The 23,269-nt window shown below is 61.8% G+C and overlaps 2 protein-coding genes across 38 annotated transcripts in view; one reads left to right on the top strand and one right to left on the bottom strand.

The window, feature by feature from the left end:
- Positions 1-3,555, top strand: part of MADD (MAP kinase activating death domain) — a 40,729-nt gene extending 37,174 nt beyond the window's left edge. For 15 of the 37 annotated variants that reach the window (XM_070473036.1, XM_070473041.1, XM_070473044.1 and 12 more), the window contains 4 exons: positions 513-521; positions 704-773; positions 2,430-2,476; positions 2,734-3,555. In XM_070473036.1, the coding sequence (XP_070329137.1) occupies positions 513-521; positions 704-773; positions 2,430-2,476; positions 2,734-2,838 (231 nt within the window). In that variant the 3' untranslated portion in view covers positions 2,839-3,555. Of the gene's footprint in view, positions 1-512; positions 522-703; positions 774-797; positions 881-2,429; positions 2,478-2,733 lie in introns of those variants that run through there. The other 22 variants (XM_020871222.2, XM_020871193.2, XM_020871215.2 and 19 more) reach the window with 3 other exon arrangements.
- Positions 3,556-4,443: 888 nt separating this feature from the next.
- MYBPC3 (myosin binding protein C3) lies at positions 4,444-22,159 on the bottom strand. The gene is made up of 32 exons (XM_070472796.1): positions 22,135-22,159; positions 20,761-21,027; positions 20,078-20,191; positions 19,907-19,999; positions 19,669-19,817; positions 18,419-18,536; positions 17,881-17,929; positions 17,585-17,614; positions 17,352-17,405; positions 16,084-16,101; positions 15,677-15,831; positions 14,547-14,679; positions 14,053-14,177; positions 13,872-13,977; positions 13,613-13,779; positions 13,099-13,264; positions 12,012-12,118; positions 11,897-11,926; positions 10,905-11,044; positions 10,620-10,700; positions 9,805-9,964; positions 9,393-9,497; positions 9,109-9,297; positions 7,741-7,878; positions 7,443-7,610; positions 6,752-6,840; positions 6,452-6,647; positions 6,093-6,232; positions 5,748-5,907; positions 5,540-5,676; positions 5,084-5,270; positions 4,444-4,869 (listed from the first exon to the last, which is right to left on the bottom strand). Exons 1-32 carry the CDS (start codon positions 22,157-22,159, stop codon positions 4,859-4,861), a joined length of 3,807 nt encoding a protein of 1,268 aa, XP_070328897.1. The 3' UTR covers positions 4,444-4,858.
- Between the last annotated feature and the right edge of the window lie 1,110 nt (positions 22,160-23,269).

Here is a 23,269-nt window from a genome sequence, read left to right as displayed (position 1 = left end):
GGGATGCGTGGCCTCTGGAGTCAGGATGTCCTCGGATTCAGATCCCAGCTGTTATCCGCGGGCAAACCCCTTCCTGACCCTTGGCGTCCTCATCTGTGAGACGCGGGTGGCCCCACACCTGTGTGTGACGCCCCACTCCGGAGATGCAGGGACAGACAGACAGTGTGTGCAGGACTCCCAGTGGGTGCTCACAGTGGCGGCTGTCACTGCCATTACCACACACTCCGGGGAGCACCTGGATCCCGTTTGATGGAAGATGTCCCCCACCTCCCCCAGGCCAGTGTGAGGAGAGCTTTGTGCCTGTGCCAGCCCTCGGTGCCGGAGGAGGACGCATGGCGTGGTGGAGCGCTGAGGGGCCGGGGCGGGGGGCCCCGGGGCGCCGGGTCCTGCCAGCGCTGCCCCGGGCGGAGGGTGCGGGCAGGCAGCCCAGGCCGGCAGAGGGGCCTTGGGGTTGGCTTTGACCGGTAAAACTAACACCTTCCTTTCTCTCCCATGCTTTCTCCTCCGGCCAGGAGCGGAAGGTACTGCCCTTTCTGCTGTCTTCGCTTCTTGGCGCTTTTGAGCTGTGTGTGTGTGGGTTCTCGCGCCCTCCCTTCGGGACACAGGTTTCCGGTGTGGGCTCGGGGCTGTAGCCGGGAGAGGGGGCTCTGCAGCGGAGGGGGAGCCTCTGGGCCTTACCGCTCCCTCCCTCCCTCTCTTGCAGGTTTTCATAGAGCTGAATCACATTAAAAAGTGCAATACAGTCCGAGGCGTCTTTGTCCTGGAGGAATTTGGTAATTACACTATTTTGCTCTTAGGTCTGGACTCACATGGCAGTAACTCAAACCTCGGAGCTCCAGAGGAGGGACTAGAGACAGAGAAGAAGCGCCTCTGCAGAGAGGTCAGGAGAAGCAGGAGTGTAGGGAGGACAAGAGAAGGGAGGCAGGAAGGCTAGCTGGTGCTGCCAGAGAACAGGCCCCAGAGCCGCGGCTTAACGCCGGCCCAGAGCTCAGCGCTGGTACTGCGGGGCTCCTCCAGCCAGCGCGCGTCCCCTTGCTGGGCCTGACCAGCTGGAAGTCAGAAAGTCCTGGGGGCAGAGCGGCTGAGCCATGCCCTGCTCAGCAGTGCTCGCGTAGCCCGCCTCGGTCCCTCTAGCAGCCCAGCGCCTCATCCAGCCGCCCCGGGGCCACGCCGCCGGAGGAGGGCGCTCAGGGGCGCAGGCAGGCCTAGCCGCAGAGGCAGACAGCAGGATAGCCGGGAGCCAGGCCCCCCCACGCCCAGGGCTGAGCGGTGTCTGGGTTCTCACCTGGGGCTGTGAGTCCCTGCTGTGTCTGCGCTTCACTCTTTTGTGCCCCTCGTCGCTGCTATGAAAACCTTCGTTCTCCAGCAGGTAAAGTGACCTCGCCTCGCTGCCTCCCCAGGCCCCCGCCCGCCGCCTCGGGCCCTGCGGCGGGTGGGCAGGCTCCCATCGCCAGCGTGTCTCTAACCTTCCCTCCAGCCCCTTCCTTCCCCACGTCCTCCACCCGCCACCCCCTGCGCTGGCTCACCGGTTCTGTACGCCTTCCTCTCTTCTGCCAGAGAGATGTTTCGGGGGGCGGGGGGGGGTCTTCTGGCTCAGGAGAAGGACCTGGGCTCCTTGTTCTACCTTGGACGAGTGTATTTACTCTCTGTTAACTCTGGGCCCCAAACTCCCCTCCCGGGGCCAGGAGGAGGAGGGGCCCCCTGGGGGCGTGACGCCCCCCCACTCCTGGTCTGGGGCTGAGGCCGGGACCGGCTTCCCTGCTCCGGCCGCGCGGCAGCCCCGCAGGGCTGGGGCCGGGGGTCCAGTCTCGCCCCTGGGCTGTGACCTGTGTGTATCTTGCCTGACGCTCCCCGTCACTCCCCCGGGTGCTGTCCTCGCCTGTCTCTCCTGCTCGGCGTCTCTGCTCCAGGGCCCTCTGACGCTCTCCCTCACACGGGCAGGCCTGGGCCTCTCCTGCCATCAGGGAAGGAAACTCCCAAGTCTGGTGGGTTTAGTGTCCCGGCCCTGCTTCGTCCCGCCTCAGGAGCCTCCGGCGTCGGGGCTGGGAGCGCAGGGCGCCTGCTGACTTGGCCGGAGGGTGGGGGTGGGCAGGGGGCTGAGCACTCGGGGTCCCAGCAAGGTGAGGCACAGGCTAGGAAACTGCTCTTCTACCGGCAGAAAGCTGGGCGCGCCCGCCGTGGTCCTGGGGGGCCAGGACCGGAGCAGCGGCCAGCGGGGCGGAGCCAGCCTGCGCTGGGCTGGGGCGTTGCCTGCGGGGCGAGCTGCAGACCTCAGGGCATCTGGGCCAGCGTCCCCTCGCTCCCAGGGGCTGGGCGAGGCCCGGAAGGGAAGGGGACCCTGTGCCGGGCGCCGCCGCCTGGGGGAGCGTGGCATCACTGCTCTGAAGTTTTGAACTTTCTTGTTTTGTCTCTTGCCCGTCCGGTTTTAGTTCCTGAAATTAAAGAAGTGGTGAGCCACAAGTACAAGACGCCAATGGTGAGTGTGCTGCCAGCCCCGCAAGCCGGTCTGCAGAGGGCTCCCAGGGCACTCCAGCAGGAGGGGGGCGGGCCTCGCAGGGCGCGGGGCGACGCAGTGGTCGAGGCAGGCGAGCGTGGTCTGGAGGCAGAGGTGCCGCTGGCGCGGAGTGGGGCCTCCGGCTGGAGGCCGGGAGCCCCCACTTGGCAGCCGTCCACGAGTGCGGATGGCAGAGCCCGCGCCTGCGGACGCTGACCCGGCTGGTTCTCTCCCCCCAGGCCCATGAGATCTGCTACTCTGTGCTGTGTCTCTTCTCGTACGTGGCTGCGGCCCGCAGCAGCGAGGCGGACCTCCGGAGCCCGCCCCGGCCCGTCTCCAGCTGATGGCGCGCCGAAGGCTGCCCCTCGCTGCTGCCCCGGCGCTATCTCCGCGGGCCTCTCGCCGCAGCTTAGAGGCGCTCCGTGTGTCCCCCAGCGTGTCCCACGGGGATGAGCTAGTCTCTCCCCCTCCCAACCCTCCCCCAGGCCAGCCTGCTGTCCCCTCAGGGCTCAAGAGTGAGTGTGTGTGTGCGCGCGCGCGCGCCTGTTGGGCCAGTGGCTCCTGAGGACACGCAGTGCAAGCCCCCTGCCGCGTGCCGTTGAGACGTCTGTATTGTGGTTCCCGTCGGTGACGGCGTGGCTCTCCAGGGCAGCCCCGGGGAGCTGGGGGAGCCTCGGCTCGTCCCGCCCTCGGCGAGGGGTGGGTGGGGACTGGAGGGGTCGGGGGCGGCAGAGGCAGCGGGACGCCCTGCTCCCCAGGCAGTTCCCAGGCGGCAGCCGCTCCCACGCGCCCCCCCACCGCAGCTGGCCGCGCCGACCCACTTTCATTACTGAGCGGCGGGGTTCCCTGTGGCCTGCCCGCCTTGGCAGGAGACCCCGGGGGCTGCGGGCTGCCCCGCCCGGAGCCAGGTACGGTGGGGAAGGGCCAGTCCGGGCCCCACTCGTGTGTGAGGGCGGGCGAGCCTGGGAGTGGGCAGCAGAGGGACTATAAATACTTCGGCTCCACACTATTTATAGAAGTTGTACAGAGGTGTGAATGTGAAATAAATGTCCTGAACTCCCTGCGGGTTCCTGGCTGCCGTGCATTCAGTGAGGCCCATCAGCCCGGGTGCGGGGAGGGCCGGCCCCGGACTCCACAAAGGCACCCTCTGCCGGAGGCAGGTGAGGCTGTGCCCGCCCCACCTCGCCCCGCGGCCTGCTCCAAGGGGAGCCCCCGGGTGGCTGTGCTCCGGCTTTGACAGGGAGGCTGGGTCTCAGCTCCCAGGGCGGTGTCGGGACTGCGCCAGGGCCTCCCCCAGGGCCTGGAGACCAGGAGTGTCTGAGGTGGGGCAGGACACCGAGAAGCAACCCTGGACCAGCCTCCTGAAACTTTTTTCCTATAGCATGGAAAAACCCACTCTTATCAGAGCACCTCTGAAAGCTGCTGGCTTCCTCCTCCCAAAAGGAAATCAGTGATGGGCTTCCAACTGCTGGCGGAAAAGGGGAAGCAAAGTAGGGCCCTGGCCCATACACCTTCCTGGTTCCGTCTTCTCCAGACAGGACCCTCTCCCCCCGTGCAACACAGCTGTGGGTGGGCAGCAGGCTCTTTGCCTACTGGGACCACAAAGCAGCTGGGACAGTTCCACCCCAGGCCTTATGGGCAAAGAAACACAAACGTCCATCACTACCCCTCACCGGGCTACCGTGACCTCGGTCACCAGGACAAAGACGGCAGAGCCTGGGGTTTCTGGCCCTTTTGCTAATGATACACTTTGCTCTGTCACAGCTCGTCAGTGTCTACTGAAGGTCAGGGAGACTAAGTTCCTTCTGTTCATGTTTTGTGAATTTAGGATCCTATGCTGGTCCTCACTTAATTCATCCGGGAGAAAGAATACCTGCCTTCAGTTGGTTTTCAATATAAATTTCCCCACGCTTCTTGTGAAAACAGGCACCTGGGACAGGAAGAATCAGTTCTCGGTGGCTGCACTGATCTTTTATTGCCTTTACACGCTGAGAAAACTGGCAGGCCAGAAAGGCCTGTCCCCAGCCATCACTTCCAAAGCCCACACAGGGGTCTGAGAGCTTCCGCATGGAGCTCTGAGGTCAGAATGTGCCCGCTCGCCGTGACTGCTGCCCTACGGGTGCCCCCCCCCCCCCACTCCAGTGAACACACTTGCACACACACCCAGCAGCAGGAAGGGGGCCTGTCCAGCTTCCTTCCAGGCTCCTGGCATGCAGGCCGGCTCCAGCTGCACCTGTAGTAAGGTTCCGTCTGAATGCGCCGGGCTGAAACCCTAAGAGCCTCCTGCAGCCCACTTCCTGGTGGCTGCCCCAGACCAAGGCGATCTGGAGCACATACCTGGCCATCCGCAGGGAGCCAGCCCGGTCACTGAGGCACTGCGGGAGAGGAGGCGGCCATGCTGAATCCGCTGCACCTCGAGCACCACGTGTGGCCCCGCCCCCACCCCCGGGAAGGCTCAGCGAGCGGCTCTGGCACGACGTGTAGGGGCCAGTCCCGCCCGCAAGGGCCAGGGCGGCAGCTTGGGCCAGGGCGGCAGGGCAGAACCCCAGCGTCCCCGGGGCACCTGGCCTCGGCCCCGTGGCTCCTCACCTCGCACCTCCAGGCGGCACTCGCACTGGGCCTCGCCTTCCAAGTTGGTGGCTCTGCAGACATAGACGCCCCCATCAAAGGGGCAGGGCTTTCTGATCTCCAGTGTCAACACTCCCTGCTTGCTGAACATGCGGAAGCGGGCATCTTTGCCCAAGTCCAGGCCATTCTTGAACCAGGAAATCTTGGGCTGCAGATGGGAGGGCGGGAGGGAGCTCTCAGGCTGAGGGACACAAGACGTTCTTTTCTCCTCTGAGCTCCCCCTGGAGTGAGTCCCAAACTACGGCCAAGGCCGAGGACAAACAGAGCCAGCAGGACCGTCTCAGTCCTGTTCACGGAGGGACCTGACCCCCGGGGGGGCGAGGAAGCAGGGCCAGCCTGGGAGGAGCACTGCTGGAGGGTGGGGGCCCACAGGTCGCTCTCCTGGGTCAGCCTGGACCAGCGCCTGCAGGTCCATACCTTGGGGCTGCCCCGAACGGCGCAGCAGAGGGTCGCGTTATAGCCAGCGATGACCGACCGGTTCACCAGCGGGCGGGTGAAGCTGGGGGCCTCGGAGAAGTCCAGGGCCTTGTACTTGGGTGTCTCATACTTGATGCCTGTGGGGGTGAGAACTCAGCACCCAGAGGGTGGCACCCAGCCAGGCTTGCCTCCCGACCCCGCCCAGCACCTGCTCTGGGGATAAGGACCGGCTCCTTGGTGGTGGCAGCTCTGTCGCTGGGCCCCACTGTGTTGTGACTGAAGACCCGGAAGTAGTAGCTGTTGCCGATGATGAGCTCCGACACGACGCAGTGGGTGCGGCGGTAATGCTCCAGGACGGTGAACCACTCCTGGTTGGGAGGGAAGGGAGGGTCCCCTGAGGTGGGCCCTACTCGCTGCCAGGGCCTCTCTCGGGCACCCGTCATCTGCACCCTCACTGTGGAGGGAACCAGCGCAGAGAGAAGGAGGGCCCTGCCTAAGGGCATGGAAGGGCAGCTGGGCCCGGGCAGGGATGGGGCCCGGCCCCCAAGCTCACCATGGTCTTCGTGTCGGCCTTCTGAACCGTGTACCCCCAGAGTTCTGTGTTCCCGTCGTCTTGGGGCGGCTTCCACTCCAGAGCCACATTGAAGCCCCACGCCTCTGCAACCTGGATATCCTGGGGCGGACTTGGCTTGTCTGCAGGAGACAGACTCAGGTGGAAGCCCACGCCTCTGACAGTACAAGCAGGGGACGCCAGGCTCCAGGGGCCCCCTTGCCTGCCAGGACCTGGCCTGCCATCCTCGGCAGGGGCTCTGGGCCTCCCAGAGAGGCCCCGAGCCTGCAAGATGACAAGCGGCAGCCCCGTTCAGGGACTGGAGGGGCTCGGGCTCGGAGGGAAGCCCCAGGGCCACGCACCGACGATCTGCAGCACTAGCTGGGCCTTGTCCTCCATGTCCTCCACGCGCAGCGTCACCTGGTAGGTGCCCGAGTGGGCGCGGCACGCGGCCCGGATGAACAGGATGGTGTCGGTGGGGCTGTTGCGGATGCTGACCTCCTCACCCGCCAGCGGCCGCCCCTCCTTGGTCCAGGTCACCTGAGGCCGGGGCTTGCCCTGCGGGGGAGCACAGCTCAGCTGCAAGCCTGGCCCGCCCTCCCGGCCCCTGCCTCCACCTTGCTGAGAACCCGCGAGTGTGCCGGGACGGGAGCCAGCCCTACCTGGAAAGGAATGAGTAGGTTCACGGGCTCCCCGACCTTCTTCTGGATGGTCTGGCGAAGGTGTCTGGGCAGCTGCAGCCGAGGCCGCTCTGTGGGCACAGGAGAGCGGCTTGGCGGGGCCTGCAGGCCGGGAACAAGGCTGGAGAGCCGCGGTTGGGCCCCCCTCTCCTCCCGCCACCCAGCCCCGGCCCCAAAGGTCACAGAGCTCCTGCTGCCACGGCCTCACACTGCGACACAGGCACGGACCAGGGGGTGAGGGGCTTATTTAAGGTCCAACAGCTAGTCAGTCACAGGCCAGGATGCTAATCTAGGCCTTCGCCTCAATGCACCCTGCTGTTTCCTCTGTCAGCTAAGCAGCAGATCCTCAACGATCCACTCTGCTGGTGACAGACTAACGAAAAGTGGATCCCCCCAGGGGCCAACCTGACCCCAAGTGACCTCACTGCTCTGTCCTGAGCACGTGGAGAAGGCCGACCTGATGGAGCTTCGAGACCCACGGAACAGCTGACAGTGATGGTGCAACGACCTGCGCCTTCCCTGCTCCAGACTGGGAATGACAGGGGCAGCCACGGGGGAGGCCCCGCCCCTCCCGCACGTGCAGGCCAGGGGTAGAGGGGGGTAGAGGGGCTGCCCGGCCATCTCTGGCAGGCTCTCCCCACCACCCCCACCTCGCTGCCTGAGGGGCACTCACGCAGCAGCTCCTGCACGGTCACCGGCTCCTTGGTGGTGACAGGGGGCCCAGACCCCGCCATGTTGTGCGCCCGCACACGGAAGAGCATGCGGGCGCCCGTGGGCAGGTCCTTCACCAGCAGCGATGTGCGATCGATCAGCCCGGGCAGGGCGGACACCCACGCCGAGCCTGCGGAAGGGTGGAGGCGGCGGTGAGCAGGCAAGGCCAGCAGGGTCCGCACCCTGCCGTCCACCTCCCTGGTGGCTGATGGGCCCAGCAGGGGGATGGGGGCCAGCCTGGGGGCTGGGGGCGCCCTCACCGGAGCCCTCCCGGCAGTACTCCACGCTGTAGCCGTCCAGCCCTCCAGCTCCCACGCGCTCGGGGGGCCTCCACTTGAGGGAGACAGTGGTGTCGGAGACATCCTCCACCGCCAGGTGGGTGGGCTCGCTGGGCGGGCCTGGGCAGAGGGGAGGCAGATGGAGTCTGAGCGAGGCTGCACCAGTCGGCGAAGCTGAAGATCCAGGGAAACCCTCCCCCTTCCACTGGCCTTCAAGCACTCGAGAAATATCCCAGCTTCGTTAAAAGACATGTCTCTAGAGAGACTCAGAAACACACACACACCCAAATAGCACCAGCAATTACAGAAGAAAGATCTAAAAAGACACTCAAAACACCAACATGCTTAGAAGGAGTCACTTCTGTCAGACGGTGTAGGAGATGCTATAGATGTAATTTAAGGGAAAACTAGCCCAAAACATGGAAGTCTCCTGGCATTGTACAAGTGAGCTGAGAAAACAGTGAGTGAGTGAGTGAGGTCGCTCAGTCATGTCCTAATCTGCGACCCCGTGGACTGTAGCCCACCAGGCTCCTCTGTCCATGGGATTCTCCAGGCAAGAATACTGGAGTGGGCTGCCGTTTGTCATTCCTCAAGAGGGAGGCCTGAGCCCTTCTCCGCAGGGCATCTTCCTGCCATCTCACTAAACCGTGCCCCTCCCTGTGTCTGCCCCACTACCACCAGCCGCCCCGCCCCTAGACTCAGGGTCCTGACACCAACAGGGGTCCTCAAGAGTGCCACACCCTCGGGGGCTGCTCTACCTTCTCAACCCCCATTATACAGATGTGGAAACTGAGGCTCGGGGGAGACCATGACTCCAGACATTCCTCCTGGGGACTTCTCAACCCCCCATTATACAGATGTGAAAACTGAGGCTTGGGGGAGCCCACGACTCAATATTCCTCCTGGGGACAAAGGCGCTGGCTCGGCAACCCCATCTCTGGTTCCTGGTCCAAGGCCCTTTCTAGAGACAGACACCCATCACACCCTCAGCACCCCACTGCCCTCACCCCTTCCCCGGTTCACAAACCCCGCTGGAGAGGGGGTTTCCCCTGTGGGAACAGGGGAAAAGAACCATCTATGCCAGACGCTCCAGCTGCATGCTCTCACTCCATCTTAACAGCAGTTCTGTGAAGCAGACATTGTCATTACCCCTTCACAGATGTGGAAAGTGAGGCTGGAGAGGTGAGTCTCAGCTCCACCCCCTGCCAGCTGGGCTCCCCGAACAAGTCATTTACTTCTCAGAGCCTCCCTTTCTTCACCTGGCAGACGGCGGGAATGAAGGAAGGTGAGGGGTGTGAACGCAGCCCACAGGGCAGCTGTGGTTCCTGCGCCCTGGCCGGGGGGGCTCACCGATGGGCATGAAGGGCTGGGAGGCAGGGCTGGGCCTGGACATGCCCACTGCGTTGACCGCGTAGACCCGCATCTCATAGATCACACCCTCGATCATGCGCTTGGCCTCGTGGCTCAGCTCCCGCAGCAGGTCGAAGTTCAGCCGCATCCACCGGTAGCTCTTCTTCTTCTTGCGCTCCAGGATGTAGCCTGGAGAGGGGAGGCAGGTGCGCTGGTCCGGCCTGCAGCTCAGCCCCCGGCCGCACGCGCCCTGCCCGGGGCTCGGGCCCGTGCCCTCAGCTCACCCAGGACTGGCTGCCCGCCGTCATAGGCTGGGGGCTCCCAGCACACCGTGCACGAGTCCTCGCCCACCTTGCTGATCTCAGGAGCCGCGGGAGCATCCGGCACATCTGGGGGAGTGGACCCTCCTGCGCCCTGCCCAGCCAGGGCAACGGCGCCCATCCCCTCACCACCCTAACCCACAGGCTCCCCCATGCCCCTGGAGCCCAGTGCCATCTTTCCAGAATGCGGTTCTCATCAGGTCACCAGCCTGCATTCAACTGGCCACGGCCCCTCACTGCCTGTGTGCCCCCAGTCCAAGTCCCAAGCCGCTCTACAGATCTGAGAGGGGCCCGCACCGTCCGTCGAGAGGCCAAACGACTGAACGGATGGGTCCTCCCTGGTCCCCCTGCGCTCTCCCCTGGACCCCCGCCTCACCGATGACCTTGACCGTGAGGTTGACTTGGTCCTCCCCCACGGGGTTCTTCACCGTGACCACGTAGACACCCTCGTCCTCTTGCTCGGCCCCCTCCACGGTGAAGATGCTGCGGTCCTTGGTGGTCTCCACTCGGACCCGGCCCTCGGTCTCACACAGCAGCTGGCGGGGGAGGAGGAGTTGGGGGGGAGGGACTCAAGTCAGACCGACCCCAGGGGTTCCTGCAGCCGCCGACAGCCCTGAGATGGGCATGGAGCTCAGCCCCGGGTCTGCTGGGGAGACGCAGCCTGAGTGGGAACTGCACTGTGCGAGCGTCTAATCCGAGACCCTTTCCCACCACCTGCCCGGAGCACGACCCTCGCTGTGTCAGGGAACTTCAGGCAATCACCTCTCCGCCCCATCCTCAGGTTCCCTGTCTGATCTACATGGCCTCACACGATTACGGTGAGGATCTCAAAAGACCTCAGCTGGGCAGAGGAAGCAGCAGCATGTGGAGGAGGAGGAAAAGCCAGGAGCAGTGCCCCGGCCGCGCCTCCGACTGAAAAGGGCCAGGGACCCACTCCCACGCTGGGAGGAAGCACAGTCAAGGCGGGCCCAGGAAGACAAGAGCTAGGGAGACCCCTAGTCCGGAGGACTTCCTGGGGTGTGGAGGGTGTGAGCATGTCTGTCTGGGGCCTGAGGGCCCCGTGGAGACCCTGCCTGGGGCAGGAACACAGCTGGCCAGATGGAGCACCTTCACAGAGACCTCGCCTGAGCGCAGATACCACCTGGACAGAGACTGATGGCAGGCAAACGAGCCTCCTCCAGCCTCGCTCACCTTCTTGTCAAACACCCACTCGTCACCAGCACCCGACTCCTCTGACGCATCGGGGGCTGGACCTGCTGGGACCTTCTTCCCCTGGACACAGAACAGGAAGGAAGGAGGGAGGGAGAAGGAGGAAGGTCTGGTTCGGCCTGGAGGGAAACCGTGCCAAGCACCCCCAATCGGTGTCTCTGCCTACCCTCTCAGCCAGCTGTAGGGCATGCACAGGTGGGGTGGGGACCATGCTGGCCCTATGCACCCATTTTACAGATGGGGACATGGGGGAGGGGTCCACAGTACCTTTGTGATGGTCTTCTGCCAAATCACAGTGGGAGCAGGGTCCCCAGAGATCGGGACGTCCAGGCGTAGCTTGTTCCCGGCCACCACCACAATGGTGTCTGGTACGCGGCCCGGGCAGTCCAGGTGGATCTTGGGAGGTTCTGGCAGGGAGACGGGACAGGTCAGAGAAAGAGGAAAAGGGCCCCAGGCCTTTGAAAAAAGAAAAAACTGGAAGAAGCACACGCCCCTGGGTGTTGGTTTATTTTCTGAATTAATTTTATCGAGGTACTGCTTAATAAGTACTGACAAACATATACACCTGTGTATCCACTGCCTGACCAACACCTAAAACACTGTCTTCTCCCCAGGAAGTTCCCAGGGAGGTTCATAACATTGGGTCACCTAGGATAGCGATTCTCAGATTGTGTTTGGGGGAACACCAGTGTCTTCCTAGGAAAAAAAAAGTTTCCACGGAAAATATTTAAGAAACCCTGGGTTAAACCAAGTTAGGTAGGACTTTTCAGAGCCTTTGACATGCCAATGCACTTTCTGAATCAAGAAGCAGTAGGACAGATGGTTCAAGGTTTCTCAAACTTACTGAACCCTGTTTGGAAAGCCCTGACCTAGAGCCTACCTCAGCCTGGACGATTCTCCCGAAGTTAAAATCCTAAAATGCCTGATTACAGTTTAACCTAAAAGCAGGAGAGGTAATTCTAAAAGCAGAAAAGGTTTAATAATAAAACCCCACAACTGTGATGTCCTCTGCAAGCTCACATGTACCACCTTAGGTCATCGTTCCTATCAGCCCATCAGGGAGCCACATCGGGGTCCCCGTCTTAGAGGTAAGGAAACTGAGGCTGAGACAGACCGCAGCTGGCTCGTGGTCAGGAGTGGTAGAGCTGAGGCTGGGCCTCAGACTGAGCCAGGTCCCGACTCCCGGCTCCTCGCTTCTGTAAGTGGAGAGGAGATCCTGGCGGGGTGGGGGAGGCAGGATTCAGGGGCCCAAGACTCACCCTGCCTGGGCACGAAGTCAATCTTGACCTCTGCAAGAGATGGAAGAGCAAGTGGCACCAGGGTGCAGGCTGGGCCCAGAGGCAGGGGCCCCTTTGCCCCTCAGCACCCGCTCACCCATGAAGTGGAGCTTGGCAGACAGGTTACAGGCGAAGCCTTCCGGCACAAAGCTGTAGTCCGCCTCATCTGCAGGCGTGACGTCATCAATGGTCAGCTTGTGGACCCTACAGGGCAGTGGTGGCTCAAGGGACCCTGCTAGGCCACGCACCCCATGCCTCACCAGACACCCCATCCAGGGCTCCAGGGAGCCCCCACCCTGCCCTGGCTCAATGGTGTGCAGAAGTGTTTTCTTGGACTTCCCTGGTGGTCCAGTGGTTAGGAATTCACCTGCCAATGCAGGGGACACGGGTTCGATCCCTTGTCCGGGTAGATCTCACATGCTGAGGAGCAACTAAAGGGATTGCACCTAGAGCTGGTCCTCCTCAAAACGAAAATCCACCGCAGTGAGAAGCCCGAGCACTGCAACTCAAGGGAAGCCCCCGCTCGCCCCAGCTTGAGAAAGCCGGTGCACAGCAGTGAGGACCCAGCACAGCCAAAGAAATGGTTTTTTAACTCCTGTCTTTCTCTGCTTTTGAATTTTTCTGCTCCCTTGCCTGCTTTCAGAGGTAGGCAGTGTAGACATGTCCCCTTGGCTGGGCCCTTGGAGACTGGGCAGGGGCCTGTCACATTAATCTCTGTGACCTTGGGCCCAGCACGGGCTGGCCCAGATACTCAGGGAATGAGTAAGAGAGTGGGAGACAGTGAGGGCCCCTGGCCAGAGCCGTGCTCCGCGGCGCCCTGCCCTGCCCTGGTCACGAGCTGGGGTCGCAGCCTGCCGGTCTCACTGCTTCGTCTTTGTCTCTGACTTCCTCCTGTCTCTAGCGGACCCTCCTTTTCTGCATGCGTCTGCCTCTCCACACTGCTGTGTATCCCGTTTCCTGTCTGTCTCTGTCCTGACTGTGTGCCTGTCCCTTTCTGCTCCCCTCTCTCTCCTCTCAGTATTTGTCTCTAGCTCACTCTCAGTGCTAAGTACCTCTCTGCTAGTCTCTTTTTCTGTTTCCGTCTGTTTTTCTATGCGTCCGTCCCTCCCTCTGTGTCTCTGTCTCAGCCTCTGGTTCTTGCTGTGTCTCTGAGAGCCTGTCCCCAGCACACCCTGCACACTCACCGCCCGATGTGCGACACCTTTATGCGGTTGTCAGGCACCAGCTCCTTTCCGTTCTTCAGCCACACGCCCCGCACGTTCTCATCCGACACCTCACACTTGAACACAGCCTGGTCCTTCGAACCCACCGTCAAGTCCGCGATGCTCTGGTACACCTCCAGCTTCTTCTCTGGGGGGCAGGGCAGAGCCAGTGAGCTGGGCAGGGTGTGTGTGGGTGGGAATCCCTGCGGAGATCTCGTGGGCTTGTGAAAACACATGAGTGCGTGCGTGTGCGCAACGCCTGTGATGGCGCTGTGTACACAAGGAACCTGAGCGCGCCCGGGTGGGTGACGCTAACCAGGCCCATGTGAACCTCCCAAGGCTCTCCCGATGGTCACCCCAGCATCCCCATTTTACGGATGAGAAAGGGGAGGTTTGAGGTATTAAAGTGACATGTCCAGGACCATGCTGGCGTCGATGCTGGCTTTGCTCAATTCCTGTCCATGGCTGGGGGGCTCGGGGGCCCCCCGGGCCTCACCCTGCACGATGAGCTCAGCCAGAGCCTGGCCCCCGCTGGTGCGCAGTGCGTAGTGCCCGGCGTCCTCCAGTGTCGCCTCATTGATGATCAGGTGGTGTTTCTGGCCGTCCTTCTTGAACCGGTACTTAAAGGTCTCCTCCCGGGTCAGCTCCACGCCGTCCTTCAGCCTGGCCAGAGGGCGGGCAGCAGGTGCCAGGGCCCCCTCTGGGGACACCCCAGGCCCCCGGCCCTGCCCACGACCCCCTGCCGCTGCACTCACCATTTGACCTGCGCCCCCTCCTCAGACACTTCACACTCAAACTCCACGCGCTGTCCCACCATCACCAGCTGGTCCTCCAGCGGCCGCGTGATCAGCACGGGGGGCTCTGTCAAGCAGAGGGAGCGAGATGGGCAGGCCGCTCTGTGGGGCCCCCGTCAGGGTCTCAGGGTCCCGGGCCCACCTTTGACGAAGAGCTCGGTGCTACACTTCTCACCGCCCACCACGCATTGGTAGGCCGCGTCGTCCGCCAGCGAGCACTGGCTGATGGTCAGCGTGCGCTTCGCGCCGATGGACTCAAAGATGTACCTGGGTAGGACCGGGGTGGGGGCAGGAGACCCATGGACGCCCCGCCTGGGCCCTGGGTGTCCCTCAAACCCCCGTCGGGACCCCTGTGCCCCCACCCCAAGACTTCCAGGAACCTTACTTGCTGTGGAGCAGAAGAGGCCAGTGGAGCACTCCCGATGGGAGGAGCGAGATCGAGAGAAAATGAGCAGAGAAAGAGCCGGGCAGAAAGAGAGACAGGGAGTCAGAACCCAGAGAAATGGGGGGAGAGAGACAGAGAGAGAGGGAGAGAGAGCTGGCCCGAGGGCAGGGGCGGAGAGAGAGCGGGGACAGCGGGGTTGGGGAGCAGCCCTCGCCCGCCCCAGCGCCCCCAGGCCCCGCTCTCGCCCTCACCTGCCGCTCATCTGAATCTCCTGTCCGTTCTTAAGCCACTTCACCTCGGCATCAGGGTCGGCCAGCTCCACCATCAGCCGGATCTTGTGGCCCTTGCTCACCTGGTAGGCCGGCTGCAGCTTCTTCTGAAAGGCTGAGCACCCCCACCCTCAGCCCCCTGCTCCCCAGGCTGGCCCAGGCCCAGTGGACAAGGTCCTGCCTCCCCACATTTCTCTGTGCCTCTGCTGTGGCTCTGTCTCTTTATCTCTGTCTGTCAGCTGCTTGTCTCTCTGTCTTCCTTCCTTGGGGTCCACTGAGCAGGTCCACCTGCTCAGCTCAGGGCTAGGGTTCGGGGCTTCCAGAAAGGCAGGAGCTTGGCAGGAGAATGGGTGATGGGACAAATGGGCCTTCTCTTCCTCTCCAGTCTGTTTTTGCAGCAACTCCCAGGTTCATGCCCTCCTTCTAGGCGCCTCTGCTGTCTCAACTTGGTTTCCAGGGCCTCCATGTCAAGCCCGTGATGGGGAAGGGCTGGCCTGAGCCCTCGCCTCTGACCCACCTGGGGTGGGGGCCGGGCGCGCTCACCTGCACCCACCTGTTCTGTTTGCCTATGAGGGGGCTTAACCAGGGTTTTCTCTTCCCGGGTTGGGGGGCGGGGTGTCCTCTGGGCGAAACTGGTTTCTTCCCCTTCTGGGGGGCATGGGGAGAATCAAGCAGTCTACTTTTTTCGCCAAGGGCGGGTGGGGGAGGAAGGGGTCTCCTGGCTTTGGCTGTGGAGAGGAGGGCTGGCCTGGGCTCTGTCCTCTTCCTGTGGCGTCTCTGGGCTAACTTTGCCCTTTTCTTTTTCTGTACGACCATATGCCAACCCGGGCACCTTGCTTTTTCCCCCCACAGAAGAGGACGTTCACCCAAAAGGTCCCTTCCCGGGTGCCCCTGAGTCAAGCTGGACGCCGCTCTTTCCTGTGAGCACGTCTGCGCGCCGTCGCGCGTGCCCGTCCCTGCGTCCGCGCGCCGCTCTGCGTGCACGTCCCTGCGTCCGCGCGCCGCTCTGCGTGCACGTGCCTGCGTCCACGCCCCGCCGTGCGTGCACGTGTGCGCAGGTGTGCGCAGGCGCTCATCCAGCCCTCATCCAGCCCTGGCTCTGCTCGGCTCACCTGTGCTTTTCTTTTCGTCCCGCTTTATGCCCTTGAGCCTCTTGAGCATGCCCCGCAGGTCGGTGACTCCGTGCTGGAAGGCGATGCGCTCGTACTCTGACGGGGGCGCCTGCCGCAGGATCTCCCACACGTCCTCCTCGGCGGGGGCCTCCAGCCTGCGTCCACGTGGCGAGCCCTCAGGGCCCCGGCGGCCAGGACAGAGTTGCCGTCCCCTCCCCTCCCCAAGCGGAAGCTGCCCCTGCCCCTCTGACCCTTCCCTTCTGCTGGGGCAGCTTGAAATGGAGTGGATCCCGGGCCAGTTCCGGGGATCATGAGGCCTTAGGTGCTCAGTGTGGGGGACTGGGAGGGGCTCCTGGCTGAAGTAGGGGTGATAAGGCGGGGCGGGGGGTGCTTCCTGGGACACTCACCTCGGGGTCCGTAAACTGCTGCTCCAGGTAGGGCAGAAAGGCAGTGTACACATTAGAGGCAGAACAGAGAAGAACAAAGGTGACTCAATATTGAGTCCATGCCTTTAGCACTAACCCTTGTGCTCTGTTGCCTGTTCTTAGTCAAGCTGGCTCTGCACCCTTGTAAAAGCATGTTGTCTATACCCTGAACATAAAGTATATGATAGTCCATTCTCAAGGCTGTGTCTCCCTGACTGGACCATTAAAGGTTTAGAACACTCTTCATTTGTATAGAGATAAAAAGTTACAAAAGATAAGGATTGCCTTGTGAGATGTTTACAAGAACATTGTGACCAAATCTACCTGGAGGGCTGCAAGAACAAGGCATTGCACTAAGAAGTCTGCAATAACCAGCCACACGCCCTCCCGCTTTCAATAGAAGAGACCAGAATTCTATCTGGGGTAAGGTGGTTCTTTGGGACATTAGTCCACCATCTTCTTGGTTTGCTGGTTTGCTGAATAAAGTCGCTATTCTTTGCCCCAACAAGTTGTCCCTCGATTTACTGGCCTGTCATGCAGCACTCAGTACAAGTGTGGAGTCAGTAACAAAGGCATGGGTCATCCCTCCATGAAGCACAGCGCGTGGGGCCTCACCTCCACTTTCCTCCCTGCACTCACACCATTCCTTTTACGGGCCCCCGTGGCCTTGTTTATTCCTCCTCAGCTCTGATGGGTGAGTGTCAGGAGAGCCGGAGGCTCAGAGACTCTCCCCAGTCAGTGGAGATCCTCGCCCAGATCCTCACCCAGGTCAGTCTGATCTCCAGCCTTCTCATCTGTCATCTGCCCTGGTGGGGATGGCCCTGCTGCCCCCAAAGCACTTGACCCCAGTGCTCATTCTCTGGGCTGAAGCAGCACTGGCCGTAATGCAGGGTCCAAGGCGGGGGGGACAGGACACAGAGGACACAAGTCAATTGTGCTGGGCGGGGCTAGGTGGGCAATTCCTGAGGCTTTGGAGCCTTCTCCCACTTCTGGGTCTCCAGAGCCTACTGAGAAGAGCTATCACAGACTCAAGTGCAGGCTGGTCATGGGAACAGTGTGGGGATGTTAGTTCATGGGGTGTAACCTTTGCTGAGCCCTCTGACGCTTCCCTGCACCTGGACTGTCCCATCTGACGGACAAGGAAACCAGCTCAGAGAGATGCACGACCTGCTTGGGATCACGCAGCTGGAAAACCACAGGGCCGGAGTTTGGGAGCCACATGTTCTGGGAGCTGCTACCCTGGGACTTACCTCTTCCTCAGCAGCGAGCTGAAGTCCAGAGTCCCAGCATCCTCGTGGCTGTCGCTACGGAGAGGAACCCCCAGTAAAACCACAACAGAGCCAACTATTAATAGGAGGTGTTTGGGAGCAGGGGCTGCGGTGGGGGTGGGGGCGCAGTGAGAGAAAGGGACACTGACTGCACGGGTGTGCCCTGCCCATCTCAGACCCCCAGTGTCACCATACAGGTGGACAGGAAGGGGTACCTGATGCGCCGACTACCTCCAGCCAGGCTCCTGCGGGGATAAGACTCAAGTTTTTCAGCTGCCCGGGGAGCTTACTCTCTTCCACACCCATCCATTTCAGTCTGGCCATTCACATTACCCCAAGCCCTGGTCCCTATGTTATGCCCCTGCTCTGACCCCCGTATCAACCCCAGTTCTGGTGCCCCCGACATCCCACCCCAGCCCTGGCCTTCACATAATCCTGGCCCTGACCCCAAGGGGCCACAGACCCCAGCACTGGCCTCCCCCACGGGCCCCGAGGAGAGAGGGCCACTCACGTGCGGCGGAAAGTTGATCGGAGGTCCACATCTCCGGAGCCAATGGCCTCTGGTTTCAAAGAGGGGGAATGAGAGTCAGGGGGGAAGGTTTTAGAGGGGGCCTGCCCTGGGATCTCCTGGTGTCACAGGCCTGCCCATCTGTGACCCCTTGACAGTGGGCATCTGTCCCAGGAACCTGCCTTCTGAGCCTTGCCCAGCCCACGTCAAGGAACCAGGGATGTGGCGCAGTTTATGTTCCCCAATACCTTCCATATTCATCTCCCTCTCATCTCTCAACTCACCCTTCCCCTCTTCACTAGTGCCTAATCATCAGACATCAAGATGATAAAGACCCCAGATGAGATCTGAGCTCAAGCCCCACTCCAACTCTAGAAGCTCCGACGTATTTCTTGCATGCTCTGTGTGAATAGCGCTGGGCGTGTGATCAGCGGGCGTATGGTCAGGCCTCAGCATCCCCCTTAGTACTGGGAAGTGGAGGCGGGTGTGGGGACTGGACCCATGGGGAGCCTGAACCCCACAGACACAGAGGGCCCCTCACCGTGGACAGTGAGGTTGAAGTTGCAGCTGTCAAATTTGTCCTTGGTGGACACCTCACAGCGGTAACCACCGGCAAAGGTGGCCTGGGCATCCGTGATGTGCAGCTCAAATAGGTAGACCTGTGGAGGCAAGGTGTCAGGGGAGGTTGGAGGCCAGGACATGAGGCCCTGCACCCTAAAGGAGACGGGGTGGCTGAGGACCACCGACCTTTTCACCCTCGGGGCTTAAGTGAATCCATTCAGTTTTGGATATCTAAAAACGGGGCCCCTTCTCAAGACGCATTGCCATCTGCTGGCACAGGGTGGTGATGAAATAGAAATCAAGGGTGGCTACAAGGCAAGTGGCATTCGCTTAGGATAAGGCATTTGGGGGGAGTTTCCTGGCAGTCCCATGGTTAGGACTCCATGCTTTCACTGCAATGGGCCCAGGTTGGATCCCCAATTAGGAATTCCGCGAGCCACGCAGTTCAGCCCCCCCCAAAAAAGGCATTTTTGTTCAGGGCACTGCCCACACAACTGAACATGTCCACCCTACCCTTCCAGAAGCCCCCTTGCCTGGGCCAGGACTGGAAGAATGGGAGGAGCAGAGGCTGGGAGTCAAAGCACAGCTTCTAGGCCCGGCTCTGAGTGACCTGGCACCGCCAACAGCAACCTCTCAAGCTTTGGTTTCCTCGTATGTGTAGAGAACTGTGGGTGCTCATCGAGGGCCCCGTGAGCTCTGATAGCCTTCCATCTGGGGCCTCTGCACCCTCACTGACTGGTGCCCCCCAGGCTTTATTATGCCCCCTTGAGACTATCATAACTTCCCTGGTGGCTCAGTGGTAAAGAATCCACCTGCCAACGCAGGAGACGTGGGTTTGATCCCTGGGTCGAGAAGATCCCCTGGAAGAGGAAATGGCAACCCACTCCAGTATTCTTGCCTGGGAAATCCCATGCACAGAGGAGTCTGGCGGGTTACAGTCCGTGGGGCCGCAAAGGTCGGACACGACTGAGCACACACGTGAGACTGTCACGCCTCTGAGTCCCCATGTTCTTCCGTGCCCCCCAGTAACCCTCCTCCGAGCCTCCCCAAGCTCGCTGAGTGCCGCTGGCCCCCCAGCCAGCTTTGCAGGCTTTCCACGCCCCTTCTCTGCACCTCCTCTGTGGCTTGGGTCTCACAGTGCCCCCCTGCCTCTCTGCCCCCCAGGCCTTCCGGGGGCTCCCCGCGGCCCCTCGCTGTGAGCCCCCGTGACCCTGTGCCCGCGGGCCCCACCTTGCTGGTCCGATCGTAGCTGTCGTGCAGCTGCAGGTGCTGCCCCACCTTGCTGCTCAGGTCCACCCACTTGCCCTTGAACCACTTGACCACGGGCGGTTTCAAGAGGCTGGCTCCGGCCACGCGGGCTGAGAAGGTGATGCTGCCACCTGCAGGAGAGGGGTGATCGTCTGGGCTTGGGGGGCGCCCTGTGCCTCCCTCCCCCACCTCACCCCAGGGGCAGCAGACCCACACTCACCCACGGTCACCTCGCCGTCCTGTGGCCTCATCACAAAGAGGCCAATGGGGTCATCAGGGGCACCAGGGCCCTCGGGGGCCGCTGAGCTGGACCCTGTGGGCAGAGGAGTTTGAGACCTGCCCTGGGACACTGCCACCCACCAACCTGGCCTCCCTGCCCCGCTCCTCTCACCTTCGGGACTCGGGGAGCCTCCTTCCACCTCAGGGGCGGAGGTCGGGGCCTCTCCAGGGGCTCCAGGGGCCTCAGCGGGGGTGGGAGCAGGCACTGCCACAGGCTCCGCTTTCCCTGAAGGGGATCAGGTCCAGGGTTGTGGAGCAGCTTCTAACCAGAGCCCCCTCCCCCAACACACCGGTTCTCTTGTCCCTGGTCCTTCCCATCTTTGCAGGAAGTCAATTCAGCCTGCGTTTCACCTTCTCCCTGCCCTCACCAGCTGTCTGTCCCCTCATCTCAGAGGGTCAGCCTGAACATCCCTCTTCTCTTCTTCCAGGCTTGGATCTTGGTCCAGCCCGTCAGGTTGGGCTGGGGCTTGGCACACGCCCACAGGTTCGAGGGGCTTCCCTGCCAGCACACCCAGCCCACCAAGTTCCCATCCATGTGGGGGTGTCCAGCGGGAGGTCAGTGTTATGTCTGACTCATCTCTGAACTTCCCCCACCTCCGGAACGGCCCAGATGGGCCGGGGAGCCTCGTGGGGACACTCAGAAAGGTCTCGCTACAGAAAACAGGAAAAGGCCACGGCCGGCTGAGGGCACACCCAGATCCAAGGCAAGAAACTGGGAGGACATCTCCTGTGCCATGATTGACAGAGAGCTGGAGGGGCTGCTCCAACTTCAGGGAAGGCTGCCCAGGCGCTCACCTGCATCTATGACCTTGAGGTCAAACTTGACCTTGGAGGAGCCAGCGATGACCGCATAGGAGCCCTGGTCGGCGGGACCCACGTCCCGCACCGTCAGCGTGTGCCGCGTGCCCTCGGCTGCCAGGCCGTATTTGTCGCTGGTGCTGATGTCACTGCCCGCCCGCTGCCAGCGCACCTTCAGGCCTGCCCGCTCTGTCTCGGCCTCGAACACGGCAGGGCTGCCGGCGGCCACCTCTGCGGACCGTGGCTTCTTGCTGAAGGCGGAGACTGAGGGGCCAGTGGAGTTTGCAGGGGTCCCCTGGCTTGCCCCTGCACGCCACTCCTACATCCCCTCTTATTAAATAAGGTGATGAGTGCTTTCATGGATCACCTTGTTTAATGCTCCAACTGCTCTATGAGGTAGGTGCAGTTATTATCCCCAGAGGAGGGCTCCGAGGCTCAGAGAGGTTAAGTGACTTACCCAAGATCACACAGCCAGGAAGTGGGAGAGCCAGGCCTGTGGTCCACCCACCACACAGGAATTTTGCTGGGTGTGTCCCTGAAGAGCCCACCCTCTCTGCCTGTGGAAGCCCAGCCCCCACCAACGGGGGCCCTTGGCAAGGGGCCAGCACTCTGCCTACTTGGACGCAGCTAAAATTGTCCTCTAAGGGCCTGGGGCTGGGAATCAGCAAGTGAGATAAAGTTGGCCTGGGAGGGGGCTGGGGCTGGAGGGCTGATCCCCGACCTGGACAACCTTGGTAAGGCCAGGGTGGGGACTCCGGGCTGTGACTTTCTCCGCCCTTGGCGGTGGCTCAGGGACCTCTTGACCACCCTCTCCCAGAGCAGAGGGCCTGCATCACCTCAGTGTGGGGGCCGTGCCTGGTGTGGGGGCCACAGCGGCACAGGCTGCTAAAGCAGAGACGCTCAGAACTGGAATCGACCCACCCAAGTCCTCTTTGTACAGTTGGGGAAACCGAGACCCAGAGAGGGGAGGGGCCCATCCAAGATGTTCAGGGAGACTGCTGGCTCGAGTCTGGAGCCATCCTGGGGGGCCTCCTGCAGCAGCCTTTCCCCAGAAGGCAAGCCGGGACCTAACCTTGCTGCAGAAGATGGGGATGGAGGCAGGGAAGGGGCCCCCCGGCATCCTGACAGTGGGGCAACAGCCCTGGGGCCTTCCTGCCTTGGCTGTCTCCCCCTCTGGGCCCCTGACCCTGGTTTACCCTCACTCTCATCAAAACAATAAGGAGGAGAAAGTGAGAGTCGAAAAAGAAGCCAGGAGGACAGAGCCCCTATCCTGGGAACCCCTCAGAAGCTCATTCCTGGGCCCACCCCCAGCCGCGGGTGCCCCCAGCCCTCCCTGCCCCACGCTCGGCCCCAGCCCAGGCCTGGAGCTACCTGGCTTCTTCCCTGCCTCGGGCATCTCGAGAGAGGTCACAGCAGGAACCGAGCAGGCACGGCCACCCGAAGAGACTCTGAGCAGGGATCCGGTCCCCGACTATATAAGGGGCCGCCCCCTCTCCCGGCCCTCCTTATCTGCACCCTGCCTGGCCACCTGCTAAATATAGACAAATTCCCGAGATCAAGGGCTCTCCAGGAGAATGTGTGGCCCTGGCTTTCTCCTCTGGCTCCAGCGCCTCCCGCACCAACCCAACAGGACAGATTCTGCCCCCCAACTCTCGGTGAACACAGGGGCACCCCAAGCCCCGTTCGTGTGTCCTTGTGACAGGCAAATTGTGCAGTGGGAGTGTGCGGGGCCCAGAACCCTGACGCTGTCGGGTCAGATGCATCCGTGTCGGGCGATGGTTACGTGCACAGACCCCGAGTCCCGGCTTTCCTCCTCTGTGTCCTTCTGCCCCCCACAACTGCCTCCACACCCCCGCCCCCCCAAAGTCACAGAGAACATCAGCGCTACACAGGGAGAAGCAAATCACATGTGACCTACTGTGAGCAAGACCCACTATCAGGGAAGGTCGTTTGAACCCCGCCCCGCCGTCAGGAGAGAGGAATTCTATACACAAGCATTGTCCGTGTGGTCAAAACTTGCCATCCCTTTCAACATAAATCCATTCTCTTCTGCCATTTTAACCATGTTTAAACTGCATCTCATGTCGCTGGGCCGTCTTTCAAAAGGAATTGGGGCTTTGGGACGTCCCTGGTGGTCCTAGTTAGGACTCTGTGCTTCCACCGCTGGGGTCCAGGTTCAGTCCCTGGTGGGGGAACCAAGATCCCATATGTCATATGGCACAGCCAAATATTTAAAAAACAAATTAATTAATCCATAAAAATTCAAAGAGACTGGGCTGCACTCTCCCTCTCTCGGGGCTCAGAGATCCATGGAGGGGGATTATGGTTGGGTTTCCCCAGCCTGAGGGCTCAGGTCACTGTGCAGGGTGTCTGCCCCAACACAAAAGGCACCAGAATCTGGCTTCTCTGAGGTCTGCAGGTTGCTCAGGAAAGTTGCCTCACTCCCAGGCTCTCGGTTGCCTCTTCTTGCTTCTGTTGGAAGCAAAGCCCGTACAGGTTTCATGGC

The sequence above is a fragment of the Odocoileus virginianus genome, chromosome 10, assembly GCF_023699985.2.
Source record: "Odocoileus virginianus isolate 20LAN1187 ecotype Illinois chromosome 10, Ovbor_1.2, whole genome shotgun sequence".
NCBI classification, from domain to species: domain Eukaryota; kingdom Metazoa; phylum Chordata; class Mammalia; order Artiodactyla; family Cervidae; genus Odocoileus; species Odocoileus virginianus.
The sequence above is the reverse complement of the archived record's forward strand: the minus strand, read 5'-3'. Positions and strand labels throughout refer to the sequence as shown.

What these genes read in the sequence shown, in the direction of transcription:
- MYBPC3 (XM_070472796.1), bottom strand. Translation starts at nt 22,159, where the DNA reads ATGCCCGAGGCAGGGAAGAAGCCAG. An exon ending in GCTACGATCGGACCAGCAAG is followed by an intron (nt 18,537 to 19,668) that starts GTGGGGCCCGCG and finishes TTGCCTCCACAG; the next exon opens with GTCTACCTATTTGAGCTGCA. An exon ending in AGGCCGACACGAAGACCATG is followed by an intron (nt 5,908 to 6,092) that starts GTGAGCTTGGGG and finishes CCTCCCAACCAG; the next exon opens with GAGTGGTTCACCGTCCTGGA.